Raw genomic sequence first — 13,226 nt, forward strand, 5'->3', positions numbered from 1 at the left:
GTCTCTGGAGGTGTAGTGCCTATGAAGGCTCAGGTTGAGTTGCCAGGTGGTCGCAGACATCTGCAGGCTCCTTCATGCAGAGCTGCTTCTGGATGGGCCTGGTAGTCACGCATTGCCCATCGCAACGTCACTATTGCCCTCAATTTCTTCACCTCCGGATCCTTCCAGGGCACCACCGGTGACATCACCAGGATCTCTCAGTCGTCTGCACATAAGTGTATACGACGGGACACAGATGGCTTGTTTGCCAGGGCATCCGACTACATCAACTTCCCCATCAATGACATCAGCCAGACTGAGAGGGCAGTGGGTTTCCAATCTTTGGCTGGCTATCCAGCCTAATCCATTTTCCAGCTCTTGGTCCGTAGCCCTGCACATCCAAGCACCTTTTTAAATGCAATGAGGGTTTCTGCCTCTACCAGCTTTTCAGGCAGTGAGTTCCAGACCCCCACAACCATCTAGATGAAAAAAATTTTCCTCCCCTCTAATCCTTCTACCAATTACTTTAAATCTATGCCCCCTGGTTATTGACCCCTCTGCTAAGGGAAATAGGTCCTTCCTATCCACTCTATCTAGGCCCCTCATAATTTTATACACCTCAATTAAATCACCCCTCAGCCTCCTCTGTTCCAAAGAAAACAACCCCAGCCTATCCAATCTGTCATCATAGCTAAAATTCTCCAGTCCTGGCAACATCCTCATAAATCTCCTCTCTACCCTCTCTAGTGCAGTCACAGGGCGCAATTGATTGCGCACACACGTAGCAATCCGAGGACCTCCACATGAACCAGGAATGTTCATCAATTGAAAGGGATATCACTCCATCAATGCGCAGCTGGTTTGGGACCTCCGGAAGAGGTTTCTGCAGGTGTGTGCCAAATTCCCTGGCAGCTGCCATGATTCCTTCATTCTGTACGAATCCAACATCCCAGCCCTCTTCCACGCACAAGACAGACTTAAGGGCTGGCTCCTTGGAGACAAGGGATACACCTTGCAGACGTGGCTCATGACACCTCCGAGAAATTCCACCAGCGAGGCACAGCAGCTGTACAACGACAGTCACATCACGACCAGGTCTGTCCTTGAACAAGCCATAGGGATGAAGAAGATTCGCTTCAGGTGCCTGGATCGATCTGGGGGAGCCCTTCAGTACTCACCTGCGAGGGGGTGTAGAATAATAGTCATGCGCTGCATCCTGCACAGTATCACTCAAGAGGGAGGGTTACTGGTGGATGGCGTCCCATGCGCTCAAGAGCAGCCGCACCTGCCATCAACATTGAAGACGAGGAGGAGGATGGGTGAACCATCGGCAGAGCAGCGTCTCACCTAGCATCTCGTGATGCCAGGGAGTCACTCATATTTGATAGATTCTCATAAGGAGATCTGCAAAGTGATTACGGCCAAGTACTCAGACCACCAGGAACGACCACCACAACCAACACCGCACCACCCCCCCTCCACCCCAGGTTGCACAAAACAGTCCTACAACTACACATACACGCATTATAAATGCACCCAATCTTGGAATCACTGCGTGACACAGAAAACCAGTGGATGATCGCTATGGGTAGCATCAAGTCTCGTTGCTCATGATGAAGCACATGAAAGGGCGTTTTCACAAAAGGGACTCAAGAATGGGCAAGACGTGGCAGTGGTGGTGAGAATCATAACATTCAACGTGAATTTATCAAAAAACAAATATAAATGAAAAACATGACAGGCTATCAAACACCCTTGTGCATACCCTTGATGATTACAAAACCTTCCACTTCCTCTTCCCACCACATCTACGTGGTGCATCCCCTGTGGCTGCAGCAGTGATAGTGGCAGGTTGTTCAGATCCCTGCCCTGACTGTAGAGATGCTCTCAGCCAATGACCTCTGAATTTGGAGCCCGTGAGGGCCCCTCCAAAGACTGCTCCACCTGCACCTGTGCAGGGGCAGACTCAGCCATATGGAGAGGAGGCAGCATTGCAGGTATTGTTTGAGGGGTGGGGGGTTGGTGTGGTGGGGCAACGGGTGAGACGTGGGAGCGCTTTGAGTGGCGTCCCCACTTCCATGTCCCCGCCATCATCCCTCTCCTGGGCCAGGGCCACATCACTACTATGCATGAAGCCTTGGAAGGCCAGTGCTAATGTATCTGTCTGCCTGTTTAAGGCGGCAGAATGTTGTACACCCCAAGACCGCACAGCCATTGTCAGGGCCTGAATGGACTCATTTGTGAGCCATGCTTGAAGCTCAATGGAGGCTGCCATTCTCTCCATCGCAGACATTCCCGCATGTACCTGCGCCACTAGTCCACTAATTTTTGAGGTGGACTCCTCGGCATCAATGTGGAGACTAAAGTGTGGCAAGTCTTCCAGTACGTCATAAAGATGTGTCTATACCTCTATCATTCTCCTTTTCAAGAATGGCCCCAAGCTGAGCAGTGCTTGGAGAGGAGTGTGCCCACCGACACAGGCTCTCCACCACTGCCCTTGCCACCAGTGTCTGCTCATGCTCATTTGTGTATGGTGACTCACCAGATGACAACCCAACTACCTCTCTAATAGGACCCACTGAGATATGAGTATCTGCGCTCGTGCATGGCTCACTAAGATGTGACGGTGCGCCCCTCAGAGGCCGGGAGCTCCTCTGAGGAATCACCCTCGTCCACTTCTTCAGTCCGTGGTGCCCTGGAAGAGAACACACAGCGATATTAAGAATCATCGCAGAAGTAATGTTGTGATGAGCATACTGAGGTGTGCAACAAATCATTCATTGATAACATCAATCCATGTTGTGTATGAGGGATGTTAAGTTCTGTCACTAGATGTTTGTGGGGTGCCAGCCTCGGCATCCTCGACGGCCAGGCACTCCACTGTACGACTTATCTCCAAGGCTTCCACCTCCACCTCTGTGGAGGCCCCCATCCGTCCTCACCCTCTCCCTTGCATTTTGCGCTCTCTTCTCCTACAAAGGAAGAAAGTACAGATGTGTGAGAGTAAGGGTGACGTGGTCACCCAATGAGTGCATTGCTTTGGGTCAGGATGACAATGAAACAGATGCATCAAAGGGTGACTATCAGACAGATTGATCACATTGCATCAGGATTGGGGTGAGTGAGAGAGGTGGGTGCACAAATGCGGTGGGGGGGGGTGAAGAAGTGCACAGAAAGTGGAGGCAACTTGACACTGAGCCTTAAGTAGGTGCGAGGAGTGATATGATGGAGTAGGCTTCGCAGGGCAGTGTGAGGGTGGGTAATGTTCACCACAGAATGCAGGTGAATCAGTAACTGTACTCACTTTTCCTGACCTGGTTAGGTCATTAAATCTCTTCCTGCATTGTAGGCACGACCGGGGCACCGTACTCCTGCTGTTTACCTGGTCTGCCACCTCCAGCCACGCCTTCTTTGTGACAGAACCAGGTTTCTTCCTCCTATCCAGTGGATATAGGACCTCCCTCTTGTTTCTGACAGCGCCTTGTAATGTCTCCAGGGCGGCATCTGAGAACCTGGGTGCTGGCTTGGCTTTGGGACGTTCCTTACTCATTTTTGTCTCCTTTCTCCTTCAAAATGCATTGTTGAAGTGGCTCTTTAAATAGTGGGCTTTAAACGTGTCATGCGGGTGCGCAGTGTGCCCGCTGCGGAAGTTGAGGATGTGAAACCTGGAAGTTCAGTTAAGTGGCTTCAATTGAGTCGCGATCGCTCGGGACCACGCACAAAAAATTTTTCCGGGTTTCCAACGCCGCTTATTGAGGTCCCGCCTCATAGTTAAAATTTAGGCTCAGATGTTAAGAATGCACTGTTATGCTGGACACAGTATGCTGAGTGACCCACTGTTTCTACAGACTGAAAACCAGTCACAACTGTGATGGCATGACAACCCAAGTGCCGCTTGCTGAATTTAACTTGCTAAGGAACCTGGGAAGCACTGAGATTGCGATGAGCTCGTGGACTCAGACATCAGAATTGAAATGAAATCTGAAAACTAGTGACCAAAGCAACATTATAGACTGGGAGACACTTTCATACCAACAAGGCAAGTGCTCATCAACAGTGTGCCACGTTGGGAAATATATGAAGAGCCGCTGGCTGGTATGCATTTTACCACTTATACAACAGGGCTCTTCATTCTCTAGAATCAGTTAAACATCAAAGGGAAGGTAGATGACTTCTTACTGGTAATAATTTAAACCCTTTTCATTGATGTATTTGGCTAATATTTATAAAATATTGATCGATTTAGATTGACTCATAAGTGGGGCTATTGTTTTTAGCTGTCATGTGACCTGGTGGATTTTTCAGGTAGACATCTGGTAAGTCTCATGTCCACCACCCAAGAATCTTTGTTTACTGTTACCTTGTGTATTTTTCATCATCAGTTCAAAAGAGCCATTTTAAAATTTACATTAGCATTTCTAATCTGCACAGATTAACACTCTAGGTTAAGAGTTTTGTTTGTAACAATAGAAGTTGTCAAATAGATTAACCAATGATAAAGTAGGAAGCAGTCACATGCAGAGTATGTGACTGCAATAAAGCTGCTGCTCTTATTAAACAGACTTTTAAAAAAATATATATTTTACAGAGAAAATCTTATAAAATAGAATTTCATAGACATTGTTCCCTCCCCACACCCTCATCCTCTGTACTTGGGTTACATCAGGGCCTCCTTATGACACATTAGGATCCTAGTGCTCTCCACAGTGAAAACTAAGCAGCCATAAAACAGGGTCTGATCTCTGCTTTTGAGAGAGACTTGAAGTCCATCCCAGTGGGAAAACAGCAAACGGTGGTCTTGACAACCTGCAAGAGCAAAGTCTCATTCTGCTGCAAACGCTACTCCCCAAAGGAGCTGAATCTTACTTTGTTTCTAGTGGTGCTCGTGTTTTCTCTCCTCTCATTCCAGACAAAAGCAATAGCAGCCATGAAGTGTACGCCATGGTTCATAGAGATGGGGCCTAAGAGCTCTAAAATCTGTAGTCGGAGACTCTAGACAGTGGGGAAAAAGGAACACCGACTTCACTTACAGCTGTCAAATACAGGGTAACGAATCACAATACTACACCCGAAACAATGGAATGATCCTGCTTTTCTGAATTGTTTATATTGTATTGTAAAAGGGAGCAAAAGTTATCAGATATTCCTTTTATTATCATATACAGCCATTTATCACAGTTTTGCAAATGTTGCAAGATTAAACATTTGGAAAGTACCTATGATGGTTCCAAAGCCTGAGTCACGCAAGCACAGATAAAAGCTAAAGCTTTGAACTGCAGTCATTTACTTTATATCCAGAATGGACACTCTTCAGTATTCCTATTGTGTCATTTGAATCCGATCATTCCCACCCATAACCATACATTCATTACGTTTCTCTTATGAATGTCATTCTAAATTGCTACTTTAGACTAACACATTTTAAGGGTAATTTCTTTCCCACCTGTAAGATGGGTGCTTGCAGTATTATTTAATTGATTACCTTTACAAATCACCCGCCAATGAGCTGTTCCTTGAACTTCAATTTCATAAAGAAATTCAAAAATCTGGCATTATTGTCAAAAAGTGCTTCAATGCAGAGTTGCAGCACTAACATGATAAAGGGGGAAATGGCATCAATCGTAGTGTTATCACATTCTTGTGATCATTTAAAGTTTTTTTTTAAAATTCAAAACATTTTGTTTAGAAGCTGCTTTACACGATGCAGCTTTTATTATGAAATGTTTAAACATTTTAAAAACATTACTGGAACTGTATGTTCTAAACTTGTCCTCTCAAAAGATTTTAAACTTAAGACATTATTGCAATGTTTTCCAGTAACTTTAAACTGATTTTATTTTCGTAAAACTTGATACCAATTGTTCAAAAAGGTTTGGGCATCAGTGACTGAAATGTAATTATTTTAATTATGCCATGTTGCTTGAGAGGAATCCCAATGAAATATTAAATATGCTCATTTCTCTGCACAGGATATGCACTGGCAAATCACGTGACAATGTGGTGAGTTTACTAAAGGGGAAGAGGAGGAGAGAAACATACGAAGCCATTGTCTTCAGTCCCCGCCACAAACTCAGTTCCCTAGCCACCGATTCCATCCCTCTCCCTGGCCACTGTCCGAGGCTGAACCAGACCGTTCGCAACCTTGCCGTCCTATTTGACCCTGAGATGAGCTTCTGACCACATATCCGCTCCATCACCAAGACCGCCTACTTCCACCTCCGTAACGTTGCCCGACTCTGCTCCTGAAACTCTCATCTGTGCCTTTGTTACCTCTAGACTTGACTATCCTAATGCTCTCCTGGCCAGCCTCCCATCTTCCACCCTCCATAAACGTGAGCTCATCCAAAACTCTGCTGCCCGTATCCTAACTCATACCAAGTCCTGTTCACCCATCACCCCTGGTGCTCACTGAACTACATCGACTCCTGGTCTGGGTTTGCCTCGATTTTAAAATTCTCATCCTTGTTTTCAAATCCCTCCATGGCCTTGCCTCTCCCTATCTCTGTAACCTCCTCCAGCCCTACAATCCACCGAGATCTCTGTGCTCCTCTTGCATATTCCCGATTTTGATCGCTCCACCATTGGCAGCCGTGCCTTCAGCTGCCTAGGCCGTAAGCTCTTTAATTCCCTCCCTAAACCTCTCCTCCCCATTACCTCTCTATCCTCCTTTAGATCGCTCTTTAAAATCTATGTCTTTGACCAAGTTTTTGGTCATCTGTCCTAATATCTCCTTATGTGGCTCGGTGTAAAATTTTGTTTGATAAATCGCTGCTGTGAAGCGCCTTGGGACATTTTACCACATTAAAAGGCACCATATAAATGCAAGTAGTTGTTGTTGTTGAAATGTATGGTTCTGGGTGAGGGTGAACAGAATTTATAGATTTTTATAAAATACAAACCAACACCACAGTTCATAGGGTCATTTAACTATGTCAATACTTGCGGCAGACACAAAATGGCTTGCTTCCGTTTTGGTTGCATTTTAATCTGCCATGACGACTATACACTGGAGACTTTCTCAACACTTCACCCACCTTTGTGGAACCCAGGTTGATAGTAACAGCAGAGGCAGCTGCGGTTCTCTCGGTTGAGTCTGCAACCTGTAGGATGCCCCACAGCAGGCTCACAGACGACATGATTGTATACAGGATAAAAAGGATTCCATTTTGTGCTTCAGACAAATATTTCTGGTCCACAGTAACCAACAGCTGAAATAGGGAAGACAATTATCTATTTAATAAATTAAAAATCTTATGTTGGTGAACACGGTCAACTTTTGCCATTATAAATTCTCATGTTCACATTTATAATGGAAATTGCCTGCGCAAACTTATCACACTGACACCCTGAAGGAAAAGCATTATACAAGCTTTCTACATTATAGTATACCTTATATTAAAGTAAAATTTATACGTTAGTTAGCTGTAAACAAAGGGCTGTAAACAAGCTTTTTACGACCTTGTGAAAGGCCCCCCTTTTGGTTAATGAGCACCTGGTGCAATCTTAATGGCCTTGTCTGTGGAATAGTGAAAGATAGGCTTGTTGTGATTTCCTTGACGATGCCTCCTAGAAGCCATTACTCATTAAGGAGGTGGTAGTACCACTAGAGGAACGTACAAGGAAGTTAGTTGGAGGTTTATTATGCTTGGTGTGAAGATTAGGGTTCATCAATAGAGGCTTGTTAGTGCCACCTGGGAATCAAGGGAGTAGGGTCTGATAGCAGACCTTCCCTTCAAGATTGATGGGAAGCTCATAGAGCTAATTGTGTTTAAAACATATATAGGCGAGGTGCTTTTTGGTAACTAAACTGAAAGTACTCAGGGTGGGTCTGGACGTCCATAGATCAGGTTGCCAAAGACGCGTTTTGGGGTCTGCTGTTACGTGAACACTAAGTCAGGTTGTATCAATCTAACTAGCATGCTTGATTGTACTCTTGTATTTTAAATATCTTTATTACTTGTTATAACTTAATAAAGCTATTATACTTTGGAACCAACAGCCTTGCGGCCTTTTGATTGAGGACAAGAACAGTTAAAGTAAAAGGCATATTGACATATATATTTTTACTTACACACCCTCTCCTCCCTAGTAGAGGTGCTGCAGAACTATCACTGGGGGGAGGGTGTAATTATAGATGACAAGTTTACATAGGCAATTTCCATTATAAATGTGGACACAGGCATTTATAATGGAAATATAAAAACAAGGTTAGGAATGCATAACTTTGAAATGGGAACTGATTTACATCTGCAGGCCCTGGTTCAAATAAGCGGCCTCTTATCCCGCGTTACTTGAAGACTACACTTGCGTGCAATGTCACAGGAGATTGATTAGTTTATTATATAATTTTTAAAGATGAAAATGTTTTATTGCAGAACACTTTTCAAGTTGATTAATCCATGTCCTCAAAGTCGGAAGTAAAAAATATTTACTTACAAGTCGTTCACCTGTACCATCAAGTCAATCAATGAAATCTGGAATGCTACTTTACTTTATAATTTTGTTGACCATAAAGTGAATCTTAAACAAATTCACTGGTCTAACAGAACAATTTGATGATCAGATTTACGTTTTGTTTATTTTTATTCATTCAATTGCCAAACTGTCAGCTTTGGATCAGTGGTAGCATTCTTGCCTGAGTCAAAAGGTCATGGGTTCAAGTCCATTCCAGAGACAAACACTTCAGTGCAGTACTGAGGGAGCGCTGCATCGTTGGAGGTGCTGTCTTTCGAATGAATCATTAAACTGATACCCTGTCTGCCCTCTCAGGTGGGCATAAATGAAGAGGAGCAGGGGAGTCCTGGTCAAAATAATCTCTCAACCAATACTAAAAACAGATTATCTGGTCATTTACGTCATTGCTGTTTGTGGGACATTACTTCATGCAAATTGGCTGCCATATTTACCTATGTTACAACAGTGACTAAATTTCAAAAATTGGCTGTGTAGAGCTTTACAATGTCCTGAAATCGTGAAAGGTACCATTTAAATGCAAGTTCTTTTGTTCTTATCTTTTGTAAAATGAAGTGTATAATGTGAACCATCTTTCACATATTTTGATATTTTTCACAGATTTCCAACTCCTCCACCTCAAACTACTGCATAGAATTACATAGAATCTACAGCACAGAAACAGGCCATTTGGCCCAACTTGTCTATGCTGGTGTTTATACTCCAAACAAGTCTCCTCCCACTCTAATTACCTCTTCATATTTATATTACACTTCAAAAGTAGTAAAACGCTTTGGCATATCCTGAGGTCATGAAAAGCGCTATATAAATGCAAGTTCTTTCATTTCTTTTCCCACCCTGCCCTCCTTTCTCTTTGTTCCCTTCCGCTTCATCTATGCTTCAAGCCTCCCCTTAAATGCATCAATGCTATCTGCTTCAACCACTCCACGTGGCAATGAGTTCCACATTCTCACCACTCTCTGGGTGAAGAAATTCCTCAAATTCTTTCTTTGATCTGTTAGGGGTCATCTTATATTTATGACTCCTTGTGTAAACTTACGTACTAGTGGAAACAGTTTCTCCACATCCACCCTATCAAACCCCTCCATAACTTTAAAGACTCTGATCAGGTCACCCCTCAGTTTTTGATTAAAAAAAGAGCCTCAGCCTGCTCAAGCTTTCCTGATTATTACATCCTCTCAATTCTGGTAACATCCTTGTAACTCTTTTCAGCAATTTCTCCAGTGCTTCAATATTCTTTTTATAGTATGGAGACCAGAATGGCACACTAAACGCCAAGGTTCTATATAAATTTACCATTATCTACCTGATTTTGTATTCTATTCCTCTAGAAATGAACCCCAGATTTTGTTTGCACTCTTTATGGTGTTGTCAACTTGTATTGCTACTTATAGTAATTTAGATATCTGTATTCCCAGATCTCTTTGCTTCTCTACCCCATTTAATTTCTTACCTTCCAAAGAATAAATGGCCTCTTTATTCCTCCTACCAAAATGAACCTCCTCATTTCGCTATACTGAATTTAATTTGCCATTTATCCACCCACTCTGTAAGCCTGTTTATATTTTCCAGTATTTTGGTGCAGTCCTCCATATTATTAGCTTTACCCCCCAATTCAGCAACATCTGCAAAATTCGACACCAGGGGCAGAATTTTCACTTCCAGCCAGGTTTCGTGCCCAGCCTGTCAATCAGGCTGGCTCACTCTTGGGCAGGAAGGCCTGCAGTAGCAGGCCGCAGCCAGAGATCAGAGGGAGGGAGGGAGGGATCATGGGCTGGGGAAGAGATCGGGGGGGGGGGGGGGGGGAATGGTGGTGGGGTTCCTGCTGGCCAGGTGAGTTTGTTGGGCCTGGATGAAGCACTTCTGCTCCTCCGGGCCCACAAGCAGTGCGATAAAGGAACTCACCTCATGGATCCGGCCCTTCCTGCCTGCTTTCACCTGACGTGATTCAGAAACCCAAACAGGTATGGTTAAATTCATTTTAATGTTCCAATACACAAACTATTAAGTACCTCAAGTATTTCAATGAGGTACAGTGCACTTTTAAGTATCGGCCTGCTGGCTTTAAGTGGGGGTGGGACTTCCTGGTGTCTGCTGTCCACACACAGACAAACCTGCCTGGGTTAAACCCAGAAGTGGGCGAGTTGGAGCCAGGATGCGGTCCTGCTCCAAAAAGCTGTTATTTTAACCTCCTACCCGCCTCAACCCACCCGTTCTTGGGGGTTAAAATTTATCCCCATATCTCCAATTAGAGTCCAAATCATTTATGCATATAGTAAACAACACTGGTCCCACCGCTTTCTGCCAGTCCGATAAACTTCCCTTAACCCCTCCCCTCTTTTCTGTTTTGTAGCCACCTTTCAATCCATTCTGCTACCTGGCCGCTGACTCCACATGTCCTGACCTTTGTCATGAGTTTCTTACGTGGCACCTCATCAAAGGCCTTCTGAATATCCACGTATACCACATCAACTGCATTGCCCTTGTCTATTCTGTTATTTCTTCAAAGAATTCAATAAGTTTGGTTAAATATGACCTTCCTTTTAGAAATCCATGCTGACTATTCTTTCAAAATTATGTTCTCTGTCTCTAGATGCTTTGTTATCTGATCTTTTAGCAAAGATTTTAGTATCTTTCTTTCCACTGACGTTAAGCTAACTGGTCTATAGTTTCTTGGATTAGTTCTATTTTCCTTTTTGAAGACAGGAATTATATTTGCTGATTGCCAGTCCTCTGGCACTATTCCTTTTTCTACTGAATTTTTATATATGGATACTACTGCCTCTGCTATCTCGTCCCTTGTTTTTTTTGTCTTATCAATATTTTTCTCCAGTTTGCTGTCCTTAGCTCTATCCTCATTCCCTCACAGTTGTTTTTTTCCCAGCCTATTAGTTTGGTCTTTGTACTATCTATATCTCTCACAATCATTATCTTAAACCTTATTATATTATGATCACTACTCCCTAGATGTTCTCACATGCTTACTTCTCGTATCTGTTCTGGTTCATTTTCCATTAATACATCTAGCAGTGCTTCTTCCCTTATTTGGTTTCTTACATATTGGGTCAAAAAGTAGTCATGAACCCACTAAAAACTCCATCCTCTTCTCCCCTTTCACTCCCTCTCCCTGACGGTTAATCTGCCTGGGGGTAGTTGGAAACTCCCCCATGATTATGTTTGTGTTTTTTGCTCATTTCATATACTTGTCGACATATTTCTCCCTCCAATTCCTTTCCACTATGTTGGAGAATATATATATATTTGCTTTTGTAATTTTTTTTTCCAAAACCAAGGCAGAACGGCTAATGCAAGAGTTATAGGTAGGATAAAAATGTAGCAATATGGATAAATAAAGTTGGCCTTTCTGAAATCCTTGACTCAGGATAAAAATATGTAAAGCAAACAAGAAGCAAGCAGAAGTTTCTTACTTTACTAGGAAGGCCTTCCAGTAGAGACAAGTGTAATGAAAGATAGCTGACCACTGTTTAAAAGGATGATAACTTTAGACAATAAACAGGATGCTGATGAAAATAAGATCCCCCTATAGTTGTTTGTGTTCAGCAATCTGTTCAATGACTTAAGGGTCATAAAATGTCCAACAAAGTTAAACTCAATAACCTAAGGGTCACAAACTGAAACATGATGACTTAAATGAATTGTAGAAGTCACAAATGTGACCATATATGGGCAATGAAATTGGTATAAAGAAGGGGGCAACCTCTTGAAATCTGTCACTTCAGGAGAACAGGAGAATCATCCAAACCCAGCCAAGTGTCCCAAACGTGAGTATGCAGTCAGCTGCTTAATCATGGCTTGTATCAGAATAGGTCTGCAAGACTCTTATCAAACTGTCTATTAATGTAGGATCTAATTAAGTTTGTATGGATTTTTGGCTAATAAAGTAATATGTTGAATTGACATCTCATGAGTTAATTAGAACCGGAACTTAATACACTATTTGGTGGTCTGTGGTATACCGCTAATAGTGTGAACGATCCTTTCCTATTCTTTATCTCAATCCATATGGGTTCTGTTTCTGTATCCTTTCTTGTTCCTGCCATTATGTTGTTTCTGATTAACATAGCTACTCCACCAACCACTCCTTCCTTCTTCCCTATCATTTCTAAATACATTATTGCCTAGAATATTTAGCCAGTCCTATCTTGTCTGCAGCCATGTTTCTGTTATCCCTATTAAATCTATTTCCTAATTTTTAAATCATTGCCTCCAATTCCCCTATTTTGTTGCTGATGTTCTGTACATTGCTGTACAGGCAATTTAATATGCTCTTATTTTTCATTACACCTGCTTTATTTTTGTCAGGTATTTTATTATTACATCCTATAATTTTTCTGTTCTGAGTATTTATTACCTTGATCTTGTTTTGTACTTTGATCATTGCTCCCTTCTTTATCTTATCTTCAGGCTACTATTATATCTATCTGAACTCTGCACCCCTTTTTGGTTTAAAGTCAATTATATACTCCTATTTATCCTAATATAGACTGGGAAACAGTGCAAAGGGCAAAGAATGAGAGGAATTCCAGAAATGTGTTCAAGAGAACTTTCTTGATCAGTATGTTTCCAACTCAACGAGGAAGGAAGCAGTGCTAGATCTAGTTCTGGGAATGAAATGGGGCAAGTGGAGCATGTTTCAGTGGGGAAGCACTTGGGAAACAGTGATCACAATATCATTAGGTTTAGGGTAGTTATGGAAAGGGACAAGGAAAAATCAACAGTGAAAATACTCAATTGGAAGTGGGCTAGTTTCTGTG

General features: G+C 42.8%; 1 protein-coding gene across 5 annotated transcripts in view; it reads right to left on the bottom strand.

Moving 5' to 3' along the window:
* Positions 1 to 13,226, bottom strand: part of dop1a (DOP1 leucine zipper like protein A) — a 224,271-nt gene that overhangs the window by 61,686 nt on the left and 149,359 nt on the right. For all 5 annotated transcript variants that reach the window (XR_010963688.1, XM_067989164.1, XM_067989163.1 and 2 more), the window contains exons 21-22: positions 7,014 to 7,187; positions 4,846 to 4,971 (exon numbers count right to left, since the gene is read on the bottom strand). Coding sequence is in view for 4 of the 5 variants with exons in the window: in XM_067989164.1 (XP_067845265.1) it covers positions 4,846 to 4,971; positions 7,014 to 7,187 (300 nt within the window). In the remaining variant the exon portion in view is untranslated. The remainder of the gene's footprint in view (positions 1 to 4,845; positions 4,972 to 7,013; positions 7,188 to 13,226) is intronic.

The sequence above is a fragment of the Heptranchias perlo genome, chromosome 8, assembly GCF_035084215.1.
Source record: "Heptranchias perlo isolate sHepPer1 chromosome 8, sHepPer1.hap1, whole genome shotgun sequence".
In the NCBI taxonomy this organism is placed as follows: domain Eukaryota; kingdom Metazoa; phylum Chordata; class Chondrichthyes; order Hexanchiformes; family Hexanchidae; genus Heptranchias; species Heptranchias perlo.